The 23253-nt window shown below is 39.9% G+C and overlaps 2 protein-coding genes across 2 annotated transcripts; both read right to left on the reverse strand.

Annotated features, from left to right (window-relative positions):
- Positions 1–401: 401 nt before the first annotated feature.
- LOC112566026 (cysteine proteinase 4-like) lies at positions 402–11208 on the reverse strand. Its single transcript, XM_025241951.1, is given in 19 exon segments — positions 402–506; positions 900–1013; positions 1372–1477; positions 1675–1849; positions 2155–2346; positions 2901–2932; positions 2935–3088; positions 3648–3790; positions 4089–4227; positions 7700–7805; positions 8509–8614; positions 8816–8987; positions 9215–9289; positions 9291–9311; positions 9313–9408; positions 9596–9784; positions 9907–10049; positions 10553–10747; positions 11169–11208. Coding segments are annotated over 18 exon segments (2178 nt in total). The 5' UTR covers positions 11194–11208; the 3' UTR covers positions 402–506; positions 900–904.
- Positions 11209–13519: 2311 nt separating this feature from the next.
- LOC112565808 (cathepsin L1-like) lies at positions 13520–20406 on the reverse strand. The gene is made up of 8 exons (XM_025241606.1): positions 20259–20406; positions 19262–19453; positions 17613–17755; positions 17066–17257; positions 15975–16166; positions 14999–15170; positions 14744–14849; positions 13520–14345 (listed from the first exon to the last, which is right to left on the reverse strand). Exons 2-8 carry the CDS (start codon positions 19353–19355, stop codon positions 14234–14236), a joined length of 1011 nt encoding a protein of 336 aa, XP_025097391.1. The 5' UTR covers positions 19356–19453; positions 20259–20406; the 3' UTR covers positions 13520–14233.
- Between the last annotated feature and the right edge of the window lie 2847 nt (positions 20407–23253).

Genomic DNA, 23253 nt, shown 5'->3' on the forward strand with positions numbered 1-23253 from the left:
TTGATTTGTTTTCTTTATTCCCATCACAATAACAATGTTCAGTGCGCTACATTCAAGGTTGTCCAGCTGTTTCCTCAACGCCTTTTGCTTGTCCCATGATTCAGATCAGTCATTGGTGAAATCAGCCTGTTTTGTAAAGAGGAAATAATCTGACTCAACTGTTTTGAGTGTGTAAGAGAACTTTCTGACAATATGACCTGACCCTGCGTCATGACCACGAGCGGAGAGAATCCTTCAGACAACTGCGGCGATCACGCTAGTCACTAATATTTATTTGAGCATAATTATGTAAACAAATGTAATCTTGTCATCGATTTCAGAATGTTTATCTGTGTCAAATAATGAAGGTTTTTGCGTGATCAGATGGTGATTCATCAAAAAAGAAAAAACATTCACAAATGTCTAGTTTATAATTTTATTTTATATAAACACCATAAAAAACATAAAGTTAGTTTAAGCCAGTCCAGCTGCTCACTCGGAAGTACTTCCGTTTCTTTCATTCAGATCTGTAAAAAAATACACGTATTAAATTCTTCTTACCAACTTTAAATCAATGAATAGAAGGAAGAAAATAAGGCTCAGAAAATACTATTTTCAATTGAATTCAAAATCAAATAAACCGGAGGCAAATGTTTTGAACTGTACTAAATGAAGTTCAAAGCTGGTAGAAAATAAAAAATAAGATGCGTTTTACAGTACAAAATGCTTTAACAAGTATAAAATACTGATGAACATTTAAGATGATCCTACTTTCTTTCAGGCGACACTGAAATTCATTCAATTTTTTACTGACATGAGTTGAAGGCAGTTATAGATAGGTGTTTGAATGAAATGTTTTGCGTGGGGAAAAAATTATATAATTACATATGGATAAATAGTTCTGAAAGAGACTAACTTACCTTAATTAGTTCTTGGCAAGCTGAGGGAAGCTGGCTGCTGTGGCGATACCACACTGGTTGTTCATATTTCGGGACATGAGGATGTAACCGTTAGTTCCCCAGACTTTCCCCCAGCTGTGACAAACACAAAATATCTCATGAACGTCAGACATAAATAATTTTAAAATCCCTCACGATTATTTAATTTTTTTTTCAGATCTCTATCCAAGTTTTTGTTCATATTTAAAGCAGGTCTTAAGTATTAAAGACTCAAACATTTCATGCGGAAATTAGGAAAGTCGAATGTTTTCGTCACTCAAGAGATGTTTGTATCCTAAATAAAGTCAGATTTGAACTGTTATTCTAACTCCTAACGCAGGTCATTCAGTTTTTTTCTTTTACGTCCACTACATGCTCTTTGTGCGACCACAGGTTTCTTTATATCAGTTACATATGGTTGATGCACTGAGAAAATATGGTTTGAAGTAGTCACCTGTTTTTGACAATCCAGTAATCTTCACCCTCGTCGCTTCCGTAACCCACAACAAGGACACCATGGTCCAGATTAACAGAACTGCATCCTGGCTCATTATAAATACCTGAAATGACATTTCACTCACATGTTATATAGTTAGTTCTGTATTATATTTATTTATTCTGTTCCCATGACATCCATTCACAGACAACTGCATATTAACTCAGAAAATACAAATGGTGTGGTTTGGTGTCATGCTATCCATCCTTATTTAGTTCTCTTTGCCAATTTGGCTTCGGGTGTGAAGCTCAGGATACCCACGTACCTCCGAGTAATCCTGGAACGAGTCGTTGGAGGCATCAATGGCGACAGAGACGGGTCCTTGGCTGGCCACGGCCTTCATGAGGTCACTCTCGCTTCCGGAGGCGATGTCCTGACAGCCGGTGACAGCGGTCTCGGGCACAATCCTTGAAGCGTTGAACTTGCAGGCCCCATCCTGTCCATGTACAACACAAAAGAGAAACGCTAAAGTATACGCTAGGATCTCTGTTTCAAAATGTTCCTAAGTATTTTTTTTTCCAAAAAGTGTACCTAGATTTTAAAAGAAAGAGGTCCATATCCTTGTGATCTGGCTTCCTTACATCCTTCCTGGACAAAAACAGAATGACTATAACTATAAAGTTCTTTTTCTTGTTCATTCGTCTAATATTTAAAAAACTGTCAGAAAAGATATCTTAAATGGCTCTTGACAATCATAACAAAATCGCAAAGAACTCATTCGTTCATTCGTTCGTCTCTTGCCTGCGCCAGATATTTGTAGGCTTGCTCAGTCTCCAAGCCGCCAACGCTGTTAATGTAGGCAAAAGCCTGGTCCATAAGTCCGCCATTGCAGCCGCTGTTTTGGAACTTCTTGGAGCAGTCCACCAGCTGCTGTTCTGACAGGGACACCAGTTCGCCGGATAGACGGAAGTGCTGACCCTCCATGGATCCAGTCTGTAAATACACCAATCATGATGGTCTTTTTCAAACGCTTGCTCGGCAAGATAGAACGGGTAACTATAAAGCTATTTCTTATAACTAAGCAAGAAAGAGGCAACCACAAAAAAGCACTTAGTTGACAGCTAAGCTATTATATCAGTAATACCTTTCAAAGCAGTATTCTACTTAGGAGTAGAATAATAGCCCAATTCTTCTCAAGAAAAATTTATTTCCTTTGGTTTTGGATCACAGCTGTAGACCATACGACAGAAATCCGACAAGAGGAATAAAAATTTCTCCTTTTCTACAGTGTGCACATCGGTGAGGTCATCGTCGAGGTGGCATCGTGTCGTACCAAAATAACTGTTGTTGTCAGAAGTAATGATAACCGTTTTCTACGTGGTCCGAGTGATCAAAACAACGGAGGTTGATACGTGACCTACGTAATGTCACCTAGCGCTGATCAGAACTGTTCCCTACTAACATCAATGGATTATGACTATCGTTGAGTCGAGCTGGACCTATCTACAAACTATTTTTCACGCAGTAAATAAAAAAAAAAAACTCACTGTAGAGAAAGCCCAGCAGGAGCCGCACTCTCTTGGTCCTTGACGGGGGTGACGTAGCCCTGGGTGCGCCAGTCCACCTCGGCAGGTGCGTACCACATGAGTGGAGGCTGGAACTTGCTGCACTTGAAAGTCTTCTCTACATTCTTTCGAGCCTGCAGGCGGTTGTACAGCTTGTATTCTTCAAACGTCTGAAACATAAACATAAGTGTCGTTTAATATGTGCGCAAGTCTTTATGACCGCGGGAATGCACTGATAGCAACCCTACCTGAGAAAGGCAGTGTGAGACAATACTAGTAGTAATCAGCCTGAGAAGGTTCCTTTATTGAATTTATTTAGCATAAATTCTCTAACGCATAGGTTCTCTAACGCTGCCTCACGTTCTAGGTGAGGAACAAGAAGAATTCTGGGCCGGCAGGACACTGTTCAGTAGATTTTCAATAGCCATCGTCATTGTACTACAACTTTATTGACTTTAAGAAGGCATTTGATAGAGCATGACATAATGTGCTTGGTAAATGTAGAAGTCAGGAACCACAATTACGGCACTTCCATTGAAATATTTGTCTCTAATTTATTACAAATACATCTCAAATCTTAAATATATTACAAACATTTCTCATTTCACCATTATTGTTGTTTCGTAAGTACAGCTTATTAATACTTATGGTTGTATTTTCTTCATTTCTATTATATTCGTTTAGGTGGTGTTTTATATTCATGTTAGACAGAACATCGTTGTTTAATACCATGTCAGAGAACTGGTTGATGCCCTTGTAGTAGGACTGTTTCTTGTTGACATATTCCCAGTTGTGAAGTTCAATGTGCTTGACCTTGTCAATAAAAATCTTCATGCGGGCCTTCTCCTCCTCCTCGCTATCGTAAGATTTTGCTGAAACCGAATTTTTGACAGCTCTTGAAATCCATTGTTTTGCACTCTATTTTTCTGTTGTTATTTTAGCTGAGAAAATTTTCTCTACATTTTCCTCTTGAACGTTTATTTTACAGACGACAGAAAATCGAAGGCCGCTTTTCACCGGAATCAGAACGAGTTGATTTGTTATACTGAAGACCGATGTTTGACCAGCTCAAACCTAGCAGATTTCTCATACCTTATCGTCATTAACAACAGTATCATTTAATAAAGTTATCGTTGTCGTTGTCACCAGGTCATGAAAATGTCTACTTACCATGATTTCTGTTTGAACTCTGCCCACGTGACGTCATAGGGGTCGAAGCGCAGCCTGACGGGGCCCTTGTGTGTCGGGGGTTCGATCTCAAACTGCTCCACCGTCCTTGGCTTAGCGACAGCGACAGCCCACAGACACACGGTCACCAACACAACCTTCATTTTCTTTTCCTTCTCTTCGAATCCCTTGGAAAAGAACAAATTTTGACTTCAAATTTACAAACCGACAAAAAAAGGTCTTCTCTTCGAGCACAGCATGTTGTAAGGTACAGACAGTAAATAAAGATAAAGAAAGGACTTCCTTGTTCTTTAATTTCTGCCCTACATCTCTTTTATCTTTCTTCAATTAATTTTTTTTTTTCTTCTCCCTTCTTGACATAATGAATCACGAAAAAGGGGGGCTTAATTTCTGAGCGTAGATACATTGTTAAAAATTTCGATTAACCTGTTTCTAGTTCAGAGAAGAGGTGAAAATTTTGACCATCACATAATTTTAAAGTACTTCAAGCAGAGCTTTAATTTTTACGACCATTTAGAACTCAAAGTTATATATATCTCAGACTCTGATCCATGAAACACAGAGAATGGCAGCTCTAAAAAACAATTCACATGATGAGAGGATTTGAAGTCTTTAGATGAAATATATTGTAAGAGCATTACGATCACAGACCACATTTAAACTAGACTTTTATACTTGACATGGTATTTATAACGAGCATCGCAAGAAAGTTTATCATCATCGGAGTGTGCAAGAAAAAAAAAGAGGTTTTGTCTAATGAGAAACATCGCCTACACATGGGAAAACAGTCAAAAATTGCGATCTCGGAGAAGTGACCAATGCAGTAAGATGGTCTTACCTTTTCCACCTGTTCACAGACACTCCAGTTGTTTCTCAGAGAATATCCAGCAGTAGCCTTCTGCTCACTTTATACTCTACCTGTGCTGACAGGTCACGTGGCCCGCTGACCGCCTGAGGTCATGCGCCGTCATGCGCTGCCCACCCCGTGACGAGGACCCACCCGATGGGTCATTGCTACCATTGTTTTGTCTCCGTATAATCAGAGATATTGTGGTCAGTACGTGCATGTGACTACGCTCGCCAGTACATGTTATCCACGAGGAAAGCATGTGACGAGGAGCGAGATAAAAGCCTGTCATTTTGCTTGGGTGTGATGGGATACCAGCCACCCGTGTCACTCAGTACTCAGCATGCCGGCTACACTCTGCCTGAAGGTAGGGACGACAATAGGACTAATTGCTGTTTCTCTGGGTCTTAACCTCCACACGGTGTCATGTTGTCGGAATTATGTACACCTGGTAATAAAGCTCAATTCAGGATTTCTTGAAACTTTTCTTAATTACACCGCTTTTAGGCTTAACCTTACTTCACGTGATCGAACTAGAACCCCACCCCTTTTGCTTTCCAAAGTTTTTTGACGTTTTAATATAAACTTTTTTCTTTTGTTTTTTTTCCTCTAGTCTAAGTGAACATGATAGAATTCCCCTTTGAATGGTGACTGTCATTTTCTTTACGCGATGTTTGCATGTTTACATATGCTAGTAGTTTTTTAACATTTTTTATTACACAATGCATAAGTACATCCACGCTTCTAAAAGGAAAATGAAAAGTGCTCTACTTAACACGAGAGACAAAACACAAAAAGCACACATTTCCCTGTCAACCTCTCATTGATGGAACAAGAGCACTACTCTCAAATCCTGGAGCGAAGTCTGACAATGACAAATATATCCAATAAATGTGGACTTGACACACTTCTTTTAAAACAAATCACATGAGAACATAACCTTCCGTTCCACCATAAGCCACATTACCAAATCAAACCAGTTATACATCTCCACTAAACAATTGTTTCAGCAAGATCCACATTCATTCTCAAAAAAAAAAAAAAAAAAAAAGACCCACATTTATTCTCCTCAAAACCTAATTCTCCTAAAAAAAGCAAAGAAAACAAAAACCTATAAGGGAGATAATGCAGTCCTTAAAACCCAAAATAATTTGTTGTATATAAAGCAGCAGGAAGTATGTTGGCTCCGAGCATTTTCCATCTGAGCAATCCTCAGACCAACAACCGATTTCTAAGACTTTTTTCACAAAAACGTGTAATTCGTGATGTGTTGGCCGTATTAGAAAATTGGCATTTCAAGAAAAGCAAGATTAATCATATGTTGATTGTGTGCACAGATTAGTATATATAGATATGATACCGCCTCTGTTTTAATTACATGTTTATGTAAATAAAAAGAAAAATATAGTTCTGGTTTCCATTCCTGTCCCAATGTGTGCATGCCTGTACAGGTGTATTTATTTATAATTTTTTTACAGACACCTGACCAGCTTCATCCTTGAGCATAATGGTACAATGTCTGTACCTGAGTGTGGACTTCAAGTTTATTTTCAAAAGAAATACACGGTTGTCTGACAGTCAGTCTGTGAAACATAAATCCTGTGAAATGTTTTAGCAATGTTCGTTTTGACCATTACGCATACTTCAAGTAGAATATGTGTGCACCACGATTAGTACAGTCAGGTACAGTTTTTACTGAGATTTTGTGGTACTAATAATTTGAAAGTCGATTTGGATGTCTTTGGTTTTTTCATTTTTGATGTTTTAATTTTGTTTTTATCCTAGGGAAATAATTTCCTTCCAAAGTGAAATGCTTCAAGGCGAAAGTTTTTGGTATTTTACCGGCCCGCCGCATAGGTTTAGAATTTTGCGACCGGCTCACTCAGAAAATTTTTTCCCACCCATGTTCTAACTTTGAGTCTTAACTTTCGATCAAAATGTTTTGCTGTAAATGTGTAAGTGTAAAGTGTGCCACAAAAATCTACAAACATGCGATTTATGATTGTAGGCTAAACAGTTTTCATGAAATTTGCGACATGAACACAAGGAAGAGAATCTTTAAGACCACTGAAGAGATCCCACTCCATACTAATATTTATGCGGAGATAATTATGTAAACAAATGCAATCTAGTCAGTCACGTCAGAGTAGTTTATCCTGTGTCATTTAATGAAGGTATATACAGTCAGAAACATTGGTTCACCAAGGAAGAAAAATATACACAAGTCTAGTTTATTATTTTATTTCATGTAAAAATCACATTTAAAAAAAAACAATTGTTTAGTTAAGCCAGATCAGCTGTTTACCCGGAAGTAATTCCGTTTTTTACATTCACATCTGTAAATAAACATAAAGAAAGCTTCTAAATAATTCTGTATCTTTAAAGACTAATTATTTTAAAAGAAAAAAAAGGTCAAGAAAAGAATATTTTCAAATGGATACCACAGTAACCAGAATAAGATTAAATTTTTTTACAGCTGTCATCATGTAAAAAAATTAGTAACAATAAAGATAAGATACACGTGGGTGTTACACGTAACACAGCATGATGAACTTTAATGAGTAAAAAGTGTAAATTAATATTTCAGAAAACCTTAATCTTCTTCACACGACACTGAAATTCATTACTTTGTATTACCTACGTGAGATCAAAGCAATTCTATATCGGTATCTGAATGAAATATATTTGCGTGGAGAACAAAACCCATCTGGTTACATATGGAGACTAATTAAATTTGACTTAATTAATTTTTGCCCAGTTGAGGGAAAGTTGCTGCGGTGGCGATACCACATTGGTTGTTCTTATTTCGGGACATCAGGATGTAACCGTCAAGTCCCCATTTCGTGCCCCAGCTGTCACACAAATAGAAACAAGAGTGAGACATAAATATACCCAGGTGATTTCCATGGAATTGTCCCAATTATGTGTATGTCAGATAATTGACCCACAAACATTGCTAATCAGGTTTTTATTGAAAGCTAATCAGACAGGCTGTGTGATAACTTCTTGTCGGGCCACTGAATAAAGTCACCTGTAGACGATTATCTTTTCACATCAAAAGCTTCGTTTGCCCCTTCATTTTTCGCACTTGGAAAGTTTATATGTGTACTACCCAAACATGTTAAAGGCAACTAAACGGAGATCATAATATGATTTTGATTTTCCTATTGTGGAGTTCTCTGTGCTCTTGAAATCCTCCGGGATTCATTTAATTTTCCGAAATCTCTAAGTGTAACATTTTGTTCATATTTAGAGTAGGCCTTAAATATTAAATCCTACTTAAAATAGTTTGTTTTTGTTTGTTGTTGGGTAGGGTTTTGTTTTTTTTTAACTGAGGTTCAAGCATTTACTGTGAAAAGTATGGAGAACAAAGGTTTTGCTCACAAGAGGTGTTTGTACTGCACGTTAAACTGTGATGACTGTTATTCTCTCATAACGCAGGTCACTTAATTTTTTGTGTTACGTCCACTACAAGCTCTTTCCACGACCACATGTTTCTTTATTTCAGTGAAATATGTTTGATGCATTTAAGAATTGTGTTTTGAAGGTAGTCACCTGTTTTTGACAATCCAGTAATCTTGCCCGTTGGAGCTGCCGTAACCTACAACAAGGACACCATGGTCCAGTTCAGTAGAACTGCAGTGGGGCTCATTATAAATACCTGAAACGACATTTAACACACATTTTATTTAATTAGTTGTGCATTTTAAATATATATTCTGTTTCATGACAATCCATTCACAAACAACTACGTATAACTCGAAAGATACCCACGGTGTAGGTTGGTGTCATGTTATTCATTATAACTACATTCTTTTTGAAAATTTGGCTTTAGGTCCTTAAGCTCAGGATACCCGCGTACCTCCGGAATAATCTTGGAAAGAAGGCTCGGTGGAATGAATTCCGACAGAGACAGGTCCTTGGCTGGCCACGGCCTGCATGAGGTCACTCTCGTTTCCAGAGGCGATGTCCTGGCAGCCGAGGACTTTCGTCTCAGGCACAATCTTTGAAGCGGTGACATTGCAAGGCTCATACTGTCCATGCACCACAGAAGAGAAACGCTAAAGCAAGTGCTAGGATCTTGCAAAGTTATTTCAAAATTTATTTATTACTTTAACTTATTTCTGGATTTTAAATGAAGCAGGAACAATCCTCTTCAACGCCGGACAACGTAAAAGATTGACCTGACTTTACATAATTCCTGGTAGAACACAAAATGGCTATAGCTCTTAGTTCTTTCCCTCCTTTGTTTGTCTGTTACCTTTGCAGTGTAGTTGTAGTCGGTCTCAGACTCCAAGCCTCCAACGCTGTTGATGTAGGCATAAGCCAAGCCATGGGAATCCTCCATCACAGCCGTAGATTTCCGAACGTCGTTGAGCAGTCCAGCAGCTGCTGCTCGGAGAGTGAGACCAGTTCACCGGACATTCGGAAGTGTTGACCCTCCATCGTTCCAGTCTGTAAATACAAGAACCATTATTTGCAATGATTCCCATCGATAGTGACACTGTCTATAAGACTGTTGTTAGAAGTACCTATGACCAATATGTGAAAAAGGTAAGCAAGGAAGACTGAGAATCTTTGTCAGCAAGTGTCAGTCAACAGCAGTCCATTTTGCTTTTAATGTTAAAGGAGAACAACTCACGGTAGAGAAAGCCCAGCAGGAGCCGCAAAACCCTTGGTCCTTGACGGAAGTGACGTAGCCCTGGGTGCGCCAGTCCACCTCGGCAGGTGCGTGCCACATGAGTGGAGGCTGGAACTTGCTGCACTTGAAAGTACTGTCTACCTGCTTTCGTGCCTGCAGGCGGTTGTACAGCTTGTATTCTTCAAACGTCTGCAATGTAAATCACCAAATGGGCAACATTAAAGTTAATGAGTTCATACTGTAACCTCTCTTCTTACATTTACATATATACACATCTATTTCAAAACATATATCCAAAGGTGTGTACATACCAAGTCAGAGAACTGGTTGATGCCTTTGTAGTAGGACTGTTTCTTGTTGACATATTCCCAGTTGTGAAGCTCAATGTGCTTGACCTTGTCAATAAAAATCTTCATGCGGACCTTCTCCTCCTCCTCGCTATCGTAAGATTTTCCTGAAAGCAGATTTTTGACTTTACATTGACAGTTTTCTTTCTCGAATTATTTTCCTCAATAACTCTTTTCTTTAAGCTATTGCTAATTCTTCCACCAATTAACCTAACAACAAGTGAGCCTGGATACACTAACAACAGTCAGGAGCAGGATACGAAGCTTTACAGGGATAATGGGATAGGATATTTTTGTATACAGTTCACACCAGTGGTAGAGATCATGTACAAGTGGCCATGTTTGCTTGCTGGCTGCCACCTAACTACGACAACAACATTCAATGGTCCTGAGGACGGGGAAAAAAATTAAACTTGACTGCCATGTTTGTCAGAATCGTTTTGTCTGACATTTTTCAGTTTTTTTAATTCTCTTTTTTTAAACTACTCATCTCATGTAAAATGTAGATCATCGTTATTATCATCCTGAACGTCATGGTCATTATCATCATCGTTGTTGTTTGTCGTTGTTGTCATGAAGTTGTCCCCACGTCACGAGAAAGTCTACTTGCCATGTTTTTTCTTGAACTCTGTCCATGTGACGTCATATGGGTCGAAACGGATCCTAACGGATCCTACGTGTGTTGGGATTTCGATCTCAAACTGCTGCACAGTCTTTGGCATAGCGACAACCACAGCCCACAGACACGCGGTCAGCACAACCACCTTCATCTTCAACTTTCCTAGTGTTCCTTCACAATCACCTGCTTGAAGAGAGACAACTGGACGTTACATCACACTGACAATCAGAAGCAAGAGTAAGATCGCTGACGAAAGGCAACATTTTCTCCCTTATAAGTATATTACTGGTTTTTTGTCTCTTTCTTTCTCTATTTTTTCTTTTTTTATTTCTTTCCTTACTTCCTGTATTGTCTTTGTTCTTCTTATCATTACACAATCATTTACTAAGATGAATAAGTGTATGAACAATGCAAAAAATCAGATGAATTCGTCACAAAAATTATCCTGTATACGAGATTCGATAAATCACAAACATTTTTTAGGTGATAGCATTTTTTTTTCAACCACAGTTATCTTTCCATGGCGCCTATAAACCACTCTCTAGAAAAAGTAAAGTGATGCTCTAAGTTCCAAAAATATGAGCTCAAAATTTTCTTTTAAACCAACCCAACAGGACGAGTGAACTGAACATGTGGCATATAGTTGTTGTTTCGAAAATACGCGAACCACTGACAACAGCTTTTCGGACAGGGTGAAAATATTCCTTGAGAAAATATACTTCTCACCACCAGAACAACAGTAACACAGCACATCACGATCAAAGTGCTTAATAAGAAAGTAAATGATGCAATCAATAAGAAAAACAAATCAGTCACACGTGACAAGAACCAGAAAATCGCTATAAACATCGTCGTCTTGCTTCACATGGAAGTAACCATAGGTAAGGACACAAACAAAGTGACTTAGAATTGCTTACCTTTTCACCTTCTACCTGTCTCGCACTTCTAATGTTTATGGTAGACGATGCTCACCCACACCTCTCTTTCTAATCTACCCGCATTGCCTGGTCACGTGTCACGCGGTAGCAGTCACACGCCTTCAGAAAGACCCACCCGTCGCTCCTGGTGTGATTAGAATATGCCATCATCACTACTCACACAAACATAGCTGAGTAAACTCACCGTCCCTCGTGACATCTATTGTTTTCACTGCGGGTCAAGGCCACTGCCCTTCGACGTGATGACGGGGTTGAGGCGACTGACAGGTGACGAAGACCGGATCAGAAACTATAGTTTTTTCTATGTAGGTTATGGTTCAAAACATCTTTTTTCTTTGTGCAGTCTTGAAATTTGCAAAATCTGGTACATTTAAAAAAAAAAACAAGAAAAAAGAAACAAACAAAACATTCAGTTTATGATTTAAGATGTATGCAAAATGCATAACGGTATTAGAAAGCTGACATTTTTTAATTGTGCAAAATCTGGAAAAACTAGCTAAATTTTTTTTAGTTAAAGTTCACATATCTGTGGGTATTTTTAAAAAAATATATCAATCTTTCCTGTTTACCGTGTGTGTGTGTGTGTTGGCTATGACCGGGTCATTGCTCAGCCTGTGACGGCGAACACAGCGGGTACCACACGTGAAAATGACAATCAGTGTGTGGCTCTGTGAACGAAAGAAAGTTTCTAGAAGGACGAATGAGTACTGTTGTTGTTGTTGTTGTTGTTGTTGTTGTTGTTGTTGTTGTTTGTTGTTGTAGTAAAATCGACGCTTTGTATGAAGAAGTACCCTTGGCACCAGACCAACCCTTAACAACGGACGCGGGGGCGTTTTTCGATGAGGATTGTACACAGGATTGTACACAGGACAACACCTCGTGTGTTCGATTAATGGAGTAAGTGTTTGGAGAAGTCGACAGTTTGGGCTCCCCTACCTGTGTCAAACAGAATTGAGAACGCACACAGGAGGATCCTCTGTCTCACCACCGGTCTGTGGGACAATCCAGTGTACAGCTCGCGTGTGAGTGTATAGAACAGGATGGACACACTTCTAGTGAGGCAGGAAGGAAGAGTGTAGTGATAGCTTTAATGGAGGGCGTGACTTGAATGTATGTGACCTTTTTTGAGGGGAGGGGGGTGTGCGGGGTGGGAACAATAAGTCTAAAGTCGCTGGTCTTAAATTCAGGTTGACCTCACAAAGCTAGGTCCTAATAGTCATATTGCTTGAGACCGGCAACCACAGATTTTTTTCAAAACCTCACATGAAACCAGCCCCGTCTGCTCGCCTTGTGGCTATCGGGGGATTTACATCATTGAACTAATACTAAATAGAGCATCAGACCTCTTGACCCCAGACCCTCCTCACAATTCTGTCCTTGACTGGCGCCTGTGTTATGTCAACTGGCCCCCAGGGTTTCTTACACACACGCCCCCCAATTACTTACAAAGCACACACACACATAGACACAGGGGAAGGGACATGATGCTTGGACTAACCAAGTGCTAAGACCATTTGTTAAAACTTTGATATGGCGATGCTGGAATGACGAGACACGAGTAAAGGAATAAAGATTTCCTTGATCAAAGTTTGACCCTAAAAGATAATATATATATATATGTCAAGTGCCTGCAGTCCGACGTGTTTCTCTGTGCCTGTTGTAGGAAAACCTACACAATCCACCGCCTTGATATAATTGAACCTTAATTTTCTTGTAATTATAATTTGTTCGTAGTACAACAAATATGTCGGTTGTGTTTGCGCACGCGGGAGAGTATGACTGTTAGTCTGTACACGTGCCGACGTGCGAACAGGCGGGTGACTGGGTGTGAGGGCGAAAGTCGGGTGGAGGGAGCCAGCTAAAGTGACCCCTTTCCCCTCGGGCGAGTGAGGCTCATCCTTCTCTCCGCCTCGTTCGTCACAGCGCCACATGATGGTCTTTTTTCTCCTGCAAGGGAAAGATTTGCCCAATTTGTCTCACTCACACACACACACACACAAAACAGAAAAGAGACAGTATATACTTTGGAGAGTTAAGTTTAATTACAGAATGTATCAACACTTTGTCACCAATGCAGCGAGGATTGGTTGTTCTGGATCCACATCTCGTCTCGAGAAGCTGGGATTTTTGTTTTTCTCTGCAGGTTCCACCTGTTTACAGGGCCAGATGCGTTGTAGTGATACAGACAGGGTTGATAGAGTAAAAATTTAATTCTCAATTTTCTCTCTTTTCCATTATCTCTCTCTCTCTCTTTCTCTCTCTCTACGTGCCCACAAAAAGCAGGAACTTTCTTAGACAGCTTGCTGCTCAGATTATTTTATTAACCACTCAATAAAACCATCTTCCGCGCACGTTTAAATTACTTGAAAAACAAAAAAAGCAACAAAAAAAAAAAAAATCAGAAGGCTCAACGAAAAAAGTTTCAAAACATTTTCAGATAAACCTGTTCACATCTACATGATGGCTACATGAAACATTCTAGCTGCAGTGTTCTAGTGGATGCAGTTCCACTGATTCTAAGTTGTTGAGTAACGAGTAACCTGACCGGAACGGAGTAACAAAGAAATCGTCCGCAATCTCACACATAACAAAGTTCATTCGTTCAGCTAATTAATATAATGTCACAGAATGTGGGTACAAAAGCAGTCTTGCGTGCTCCACCCAATACGTCTTCCATGTACGTTAAGTTCCAGTCGTTCTACCTTCGCCACAACGCCTCCTCCACTCGGACCGTTTACAGGCCGGATGAAAGCACCGGGTAGACGGCATTTGTGGCTATCCCACACTGGTTGTTCTTGTTGCGGGACATCAGTATGTACCCGCCATTGCCCCACCTTGTTCCCCAGCTGCAAATTTTGTATGGCAAAAGGTCAAAGTTCAGCAACTCAGTTTAGACAAATCTAAAGACCTGAAACAGCCTTTAGTAATATATCTGCATTGATGTGAGCAATACAAATCAATGTTGATGTGAATGACAAGTATTGACAAGGTAAAGCTGAAAAAAAAACCACGGAGGTTATTTCAAAAAGGATCGTACGACAGAGCAAGACCGTTTCCTCCCCTTCTCTATAAACAGCCTGCAGTGTCCCCCTCGCTTGCCCAGATGCCCTTTGATCTGGTCCTCTAGCCAATGGAGTGTTGACAGCCTGGTAGACGAAGTGACTTCACCTGGGTAGAGTAGCCATGATAGCATTACATAAATGACAGAAAGATAGAAGACACTGATTGTAGTGAAACAGCCTACCTGTTCTTGACAATCCAGTACTCTTGACCCGTCGTGCCGCCATAACCGACAACGAGCACGCCATGATCCAACTGTGAGGAACTACAGGAAGGCTCATCGTAGATGCCTGAAACGACAAGGCCGTTGTCTGATAATTCGTAAGTGTTCCACTTAACTTTCTTTCTTAGTAATTTTGTCTCCCTTGAAGGTCTAAACCTTGAAAGCATAAACCTGTAACCATCGCCAAAATCTCCCTTGAGAAAATTACAGACTAACCTCCACTGTAACTTTGAAAGGAAGGATGGTTGGCATCAATGGCAACAGAGATGGGTCCCTGAGAGGCCACAGCCTGTAAAAGGTCATTCTCGTTGCCCATGGCTATGTTCCGGTACCCTTGCACCTTGGTCTCCGGCACAATCAATGAACTTCTGAAGGCGCAGATGCCATCCTTGAGACCCAATGAAACATTGAACTGGTTTTCTTTTTAATTTGCGTTCTTTGGTAACACAAATCTTTGCAATCCAAAGCAAGTATTTGATAAGTTTTCATCATAGCACGATTATTGATACATAGAAATTATAGTACACGTTCTTTAAACGGAAGGTGCTATGACTGATATACAACAGTGTCAAATACAAACTGTAAAATACAGGCATTAATTGAGAACTAAAGTTACTTTCTTCTCATTAAATTTCACTGTTCAAAATTCACGCTGTCTTTGACTTAAAAAACAACATAAAATTTCACATCCTAACTATAACCCAGACTATAGAGCAGTGGTTCTTAACCGGTGTTCGATCGAACCCTAGGGGTTCGGTGAGTCGGTCTCAGGGGCTCGGCGGAGCCTCCGCCACGGAGGTCAAGACATACCCGCAATTCGTGATGACACTAAAGAAGGGTTCGGTGAATGTGCATATGAAACTTGTGGGTTCGGTACCTCAAAAAATGTTAAGAACCACTGCTATAGAGTCAACATATACACACACACATATATCTATAAATAAAGTCTTGCTTTTCTGTATATAATTGTCAATTTAGTCTTATTTACAACTTTTAGATGAGATAATCTGTTCTTAGCCATGGACTGATCCATCTTTGCCCAAATATATGTAACTTTGTTATGGAAGGTTTTACAAGTGTTCGTTGTCGGACTACTGACAGTGCATATATAATGGAATATAGCTGTGTCCTTTATATTCGAGAGACCCAAACTAAATGTGTACTATGCTTAGATCAGGACAGTGTGACCTACACGTGCAGTGTAGGGGTAACTGCTCTCGGATTCCAAACCTCCGACGCTTTGGATGTAGAGGAAGGCTTTGTATACAAAGCCGCCATTACAGCCGTCGTTGCCGTAGCTGGTGGAGCAATCAACCAGCTGCTGCTCTGACAGGGAGACAAGATTGCCAGTCAGGCGGAAGTGCTGGCCCTCCATGGAACCAGTCTGGAAATTGATTAGTGGATTCATTAATTGATTGATTGGTTATGGATAGATGGATGACATAAACAAATAACATTTAGAACATAAGCGCGCAATAGGGACGTCTTGCTCGAACCTTTCTGATCCTAAAATAAATTCCAATCCGATCTACTCAATGTACGCTTCTTTTTGTTGTTTATCTTATAAACTGATCCAGAAAGAGGCAGCTAGTGGAGGATATAAACAAACAGAAGGAGCATTTACTCTTCGTGATTAATAATCTACAAGAAGGATCATGGACCAAAGGTTTCTAATGATTCAAACCAAGGTGTTCCAGTTACATGTAGTTTTCGCAACTCCGCTGAGGAATGTCTACGAAGATGGGAGGATGAACAGAAAGTTGAATTAGCTTCTGAGAATTAGTTTTGTGATTTAGCTTATGTTAAACGCGATACATTTAAAGTGGATTTGGAGAGATGTGTTACCAAAGTTTCAACCAATTAGTTTCAAGCTCTTTTACTCAACCACTCATTCTGTATCATTCCTCCTTTTTTTTCTCTCACTTTCTTTTATAGTTTCAGACGCTCCTATACTCTCTCATCCATCCATGCCCCCGCCCTCTTCAACACACGCGCACATCCTAATATACATATATATATACAAACATTCTCACGCACCGAAACTCACGAACGTACGAGAACACGAACACACGAACTGACAGGCGTGCGCGCTGTGTAAAGATAACCAAGATTCGAGGAAAAACACGAAGGAAGCATACTGCCGATGAATGTAATGAAAGTGAAACAAGGAACATTCACAGAGAGAGAGAGAACCTCGGCTGCGACAAATAGAACAAGGAAGGGAAAAATATGAGGGTCCAAGAGAAAGTAGAGAGCCTCGCCAGCACAGCAACGACATCCTACCGAGGAGAAGGCCCAGCAAGATCCACACTGTCCTTGATCCTTGACCCCAGTGACGTAGCCTTGCGAGCGCCAGTCCACCGCCGACGGAGCCTGAAAGTTGAGAGGAGGCAGGAAGGTGGTCCTGTTCAGATGGGAAGCTGCATCCGAGGTGGGCATCTGGAGGCGGTTGTACTGTCTGTACTCCTCGCTGGTCTGTAAAAACGATTTCAAGGTGTCAGTATAAACAATTCTGTTTCAAATGGCTGGGTTACTTTTGATTGCTGTTCTTCAAATATGAGGGGTAACCAGCCAAGACTCCACCCACCCACTTTGTCATTTTGAAGTTGCAGTCCTTCAGAGGCCTACCCCAAGGATGAGGTCAGTGTAGTATAATGGTATGCAGTTAATACGTGAATGTATCATTGTATTGTAGTGACACACATCTGTTGGGGTTTGAGGTGTTCGTGCACTCGCGTGTGTGTTTCAGTAATCAAGAGGAAAAAAAAAACTGAACATTATTATTCCGAGTTACAGCGGTCTGTCTTCTACGTCAACTTTTTGGTCTTACCCAATCAGAAAATTGGTTGATATCCATGTAAAAAGATGTTTCCTTGTTGATGTACTTAAGGTTGTGGGCCTCGATGCTCTGAACTCTGTCAAGGAAGATCTCTTTGCGCAAATCCTCCTCTTTTTGGCTTTCGTAAGATTTTCCTGCAAATTTAACAAACAATGTCTCCAAGTTTAAAAGATAAAGTCAAATGAATAATCAAATACCATCAAAGCAGTCAAAACTATGTCTTTGTAGTTACTCTCGTTTCGACATAAACTTCGTTTTAATTTTTGTCTTCTTAAAGTCCTTTTGCACTAGCGGCTTCATCCAGGAAGTTGACGATGATTAAAATCTGACCTGCAACGCTCCATGTTTTCAAGAGCAAGGAAAAATGTTTTTCCCTCTGTCTTCATTTTCGCTCCGTAGGGAATTTTCCTATTGGAGTAGGGAGAGGAAAACCCACTTTTAGTCCTGATACGTATTGGGGATGTGAGTAAAATATGTCCTAATTCTTAGTTAGTGTGTTTCATATCGTCCCGTTTCCCAGAAATGAAATCCTTCCTGTGTATTGTGTTGTGTCACAGAAAAGTCAGATCGCAATGGAGTTTATACATCGAGAAGTAGCATGCTCTTAATGTCGATGCTTATAATTGGGCAAATTATTTAGAACGAGGAAACAGGAAAATAAATTCCATCTTGGTGGCTTAGTAAGAAACCATGAAAGACTACAGATTTTGACCACAGTAGGTACACTGGCGACAGATTCTAACCACCGAAGAAGTACTCCGAAGACAGATTCCATGGTCACTTGATTTTTGTTTAAAGGCGGTGGCTGGATGTAAACATTTGATGACTGTCGACATCAAACGAGAGCTGCAAATGGCATGTCTATGGCTGAACATGTTTGATGGAAAGGACACCATTATGGATGACTGTTGCATGACAAGGATAAATATCTGGCTGATGGTGTCAAGACAAAAACAATATGAATGGTCACTGTCATTGTCAATGATTGAAAGAAAACCACAAATCTTACAGCTTTACATCTTAAATGTTAAGCTAAAATTCATTTAATTTATTTTCGCTTTTTCCTCCATACAGATGTGTCCTCTTCTTTAACTCTTTTTTGGGGGTGGGAAATCTTTGGTGCAAGACATCAAGTTCGTAATTTGCAATGAGCTCTAAAATGTCTTGACAATGTAAGGGTAAAAAATGTCTATACCCCACAGTCATGTCATGTCCTCAAGGTTGATCTACTCATCTATCGGCTACCCATCTACTCAGATGTCTATCTTTAACTGTCGCAAAAACCCGGTCTCACGTGACCAACTGGGTATTACCCATCCGCAGTTGTGGCCTAAGGGGTACTCCCGCCCTTCTTCCTCCTGCACGACATGTGATCCCACCCCCTTATCCCCATTCAGCACTGGTTCTGGTAACTAGGCCAGTCAGCTACCCACTCAACCACCCGGACATAGATATATATGTGAAACGCATTCTAAACAACAAGACACTTCAAAACTATATGAGAAAACATTTAAAACATTTTGCAATTATTGTTATTCGCAGCAGCTAGTAATAAGTAATAATATAGTAGCACAGTATTATCAGAAGCAGTTGTTTTTCCCCAGAGAGTGGAAGAATAAACCTATCGAGATTGCACTTGCCATATTGCTGTTTAAAGCTGGACCACGTCTCATCGTAGGGATCATACCGCAAGCGGACAGAACCACTCATCAAGGGCAAGTTGATTTGCGACATCTGCACAACCTCAGGCTTTGCCTCGGCACTGCCAGGAGGACCAGCAAACTGAGCCAGACAGCCAGCATCTTGACAAGCTTGAAGTCTTTCACCCCAAACTGTAAAAAAATTTCAATGCAGGTTAAGAGAACAGGATCTCGATTCGAGAGGTTAGCATCTTAACTCCTTGCATTTCCAAACCCGCGTTGGATGAAGAGAGTTATAATAGATTAGGCTAGTGATCCTTAGGGCCCTTTGTAACCGCCCCTCTTTACCGGACCAAGTCTTGAAAAATGTCTACAAGCAACTTGGTAAAGGTTTGTCCATGTTTGTCTGATTAAGAACGATCTTAAGGATATATACAATGTCGTTGTATGTTAGCTGAGACGCTCGTGAACCCTTAAAAATAAAATAGAGTTAATCCACGATTTTATCCCGTGTATCCTCTACCTCGAAGCGTCTGCTTCACAGATGAGTGTAAATGTATACCTGACACTGTATCGACAAATATGTTGTATGCGTATGTATACGTGTGTCTGTACACGAAAATGCATGTAAAAACACGTCGTTTAATGAAATGGAGAGTGTTGTTTACAGAAAACTGAGTCGGCCAGACCTATTCATCTGTCGGTCACATCTGTCTATTGAACATGTGAGGGTTTATGTCATTGAGTCCTCGATCCAATCAAAACAGACTAACATTTCAGGAAATAATGCGAATCATTCCCTTTAACTAAATAATTAGCAATTAACTTTAATGAAATGGCTAACAGGCTTCTAACTCTAACCCTTTAATGAAATAATCTACAGTCTTCTATGAAGCAATCAACAGACCTTAATAAAAGAGCTTTAATAAAATAATGAAGAAGTTTATTTAACTACATTAGCAGTCTTAGCTAACATAATGATAATGAACACACTAACCTGTTATTGCATACTTAGCAAACTTACCTATGGTAAAATAACGACTCACTACCCGTGTCACCTCAGGCAGTGCGACACTCGACAACAGGGAAGTGATATCTTCAACTGACTGAAGTCGCAGCTGGGGGCCAACAGTTCTGTTTGTCCCGGATCAGTCTGTCGGTTTTATACTGCTGTGGCATACCTCCCATCCCTCCCACATGCAGACTACCCCTCCCATGGTTGATTGTTATCATTACTATCATTTTCTCATGAACTCCCCATTGAATGTCCCTCAAGACTGGTTTGCAATACATTTTTATTGTCCACAACAATAATTTTAAAAAAGTTTCCTTAACAAAATACGGTCACGTCATACACATCCATACAATTACTACACTCACACTTCAGCCCCCCTCCTAGCCATGAGTATCAGATTATCAGCGCACGTGCACACACACACCCACACGCACACGCACGCACGCAAGGGGGACATTTGTTAGTTCTGTTCAATAGTGATATTGCAGTTGGTATGAACACACACCGATCCAGAACAACCTTTGATGTTTATTTTACTCATAGTAAATGCTACCTGAATTTTTTTAATGTTATTCAGAACAAACATATTGTCACAGAGGTTATTTCAGAAAGGATCCACACTTTTCTGATTCTAAAAAAAGTTTACTGAGCTACTTTTTTTTTGCCTTGGTTTTTAAACTATGGTATGCTCGTCTGTTTGAGGTTTTTATTGTTTCCTTCTTTATTATTATGTTTGTGTTGTCCATTATAAGATGTTGCCAGTGGTCCAAACTAAAATGAATGCATAGAAAAGAGCATAGACAAGTGTGGTCAGAGTTTGTGAAGAAGATATTCAGGGCAGCAGCAAGCAAGGAGTTGTAGTAATCAAGTCTGGACAAAACACACACACAAACAAGAGTGTTGGTAGCGCGCGTAATCAGAATGTGACGAATGGCACTGATCTTGTGTAGTTCATAATAAACAGACTGACAGACAGCTGTAACTTGTCTATCATAATAGGCAGACTGACAGACAGCTGTAACATGTCTATCATAATAGGCAGACTGTCAGACAGCTGTGACTTGTACATCATAATAGGCAGACTGACAGACAGCTGTAACTTGTTTAGCAAGAGTCATGTCTGCAGTGACAATGAATCCCAGATTCCTGACAGAGGACACAAAGGTGATGTTGTTTTCGCCCACCTTGATGTGACTTGGTGAACAAATGAATGAAGATGGATTTCTTCTTCTCGAACATAGGATGGTTTCCATTGTATCATCATTGAGTTTAAGTTTTTTGTTACCATCCAGTCTTTGACTTCATTAATACAACTTTTATGTTACTGGCAGCAGAGTGAGACTCAGTCGGTGGTGTTGAGCAGTGCAGCTGCGTATCATCAGCATATGATTGATGAGAAAGCTTCTGAGACTGGATGCAAGAAGAAGGTGGTTTCATATACAGAATAAACAGAGCTGGGCCGAATACCTAGCCTTGAGGGGAGTGAGGGGGGTGTTGTGAACCTTGACTTTCAATAGCAAAAAGAGTTAAAATGTTTATTGCGAGACAGTCTGAGAGATTTAGAGTAATCAGTACAATGATGGGGAGGGAGCATACCGATGTTGACAAAGTCAAGACACAGGAAGGTACCACTTAAACATATTGACCCAGGTGTAAGTGGGGAAAACCAGGAAGGAAACAAAAATAAAGGACACCTCATGAGGCGTTATCTCTCTCTCACACACACACAAACACACACAAACACACACAAACACACACAAGTTCCGTTTTGCCTTCAGAAAACTTTGACAGATTCATGCAAATCTTATCAGGACTTTTTTTCCTCACGTGTCCCTCTTTCCTGTCCTGTTGTCATATAGTTTTTTCCTTGATGCTGTCTTATCTCTACTCCAGTTATTTAGGTAAGGGTCATCTGGCGTTGTTTTATGTGTATATATACTAGATCGTTAATGATTGCGTGAGTTTCATGAGAGTTGTTCAATAATTTATTTTTTTCGATTAAAAAAAAAACGATATCATGTGAACGGATTAGCAAATGAGGTGGATTTCCTGGAGCCACAGTCAGATCCCGTCAACTTGGGATTTCCTTAAAATTTTCCGCTTTTCTCCCTGACAATAAATAAAGAAAGCATAATATATCCTAGTCCTTGAGACCTTGACAATAGATAAGGTATAATGAAACTTTCTTACGGAAATCGGAAACATCATTGAAACTTCCTGGTAAAGATAACAGCAAAAATATATTGGTTCAATTGTCTTCGTATACATTAGATTGTTCGTTAATTTTTTTGTTTACTCGTTCGTTTGTTCGTTTCCTCATTTGTATGTCTTTTTATTTGTTTGTTACTTTATTAAACCATCTTCATCAGACGTTCATGATTGACTGACATTCTAGTCTATTTGATTCCTCGTTTTTCCCAGAACCGTTCTGTTTAACTGACAGTTAATATGTAGAGCAGACAAAACAAACACAAATCCATATCTACACAGAGGTCCCTGGGGGATTCTACTTCCCGATGTAGAGTTTTCCTTCAGCACACGACTGCTCATGTAACGGGGTCAAGCAACCATGATCTGCGTTTTTACCTGGAGTTGACTTGCCCCACAACACCAGCACCATTTCCTCTGAAGTTTCCACTTTCATTTTCACTTTCTTCAACATGAATCCGCAGCACGATCTAGGATGGTTTTGTACAAAAAGAGAATTTGATTAAACGACTGATCATTTCGTAGACGAATAAGAGTGTATTAATTTTACAAGATGAATGGATACAAGCTGACCAGTTGATATCAGCAAGGGGTCGCACACTTGCAACATAGTTGTTCTCTGAAACAATGGTTAGTGTGTGAGAGGGTGTGTGTGTGTTACAGGATATAACTGCACACTTTAAAAAAAAACAAAAACGGAACATCTGGATCCTTTGTAATGAAGTTTGCGGGAGGGGTGGCAGTACCCCCTGCGAAAAGTGTATTTTTT

This window comes from Pomacea canaliculata, linkage group LG6 (genome assembly GCF_003073045.1).
Source record: "Pomacea canaliculata isolate SZHN2017 linkage group LG6, ASM307304v1, whole genome shotgun sequence".
Taxonomy (NCBI): domain Eukaryota; kingdom Metazoa; phylum Mollusca; class Gastropoda; order Architaenioglossa; family Ampullariidae; genus Pomacea; species Pomacea canaliculata.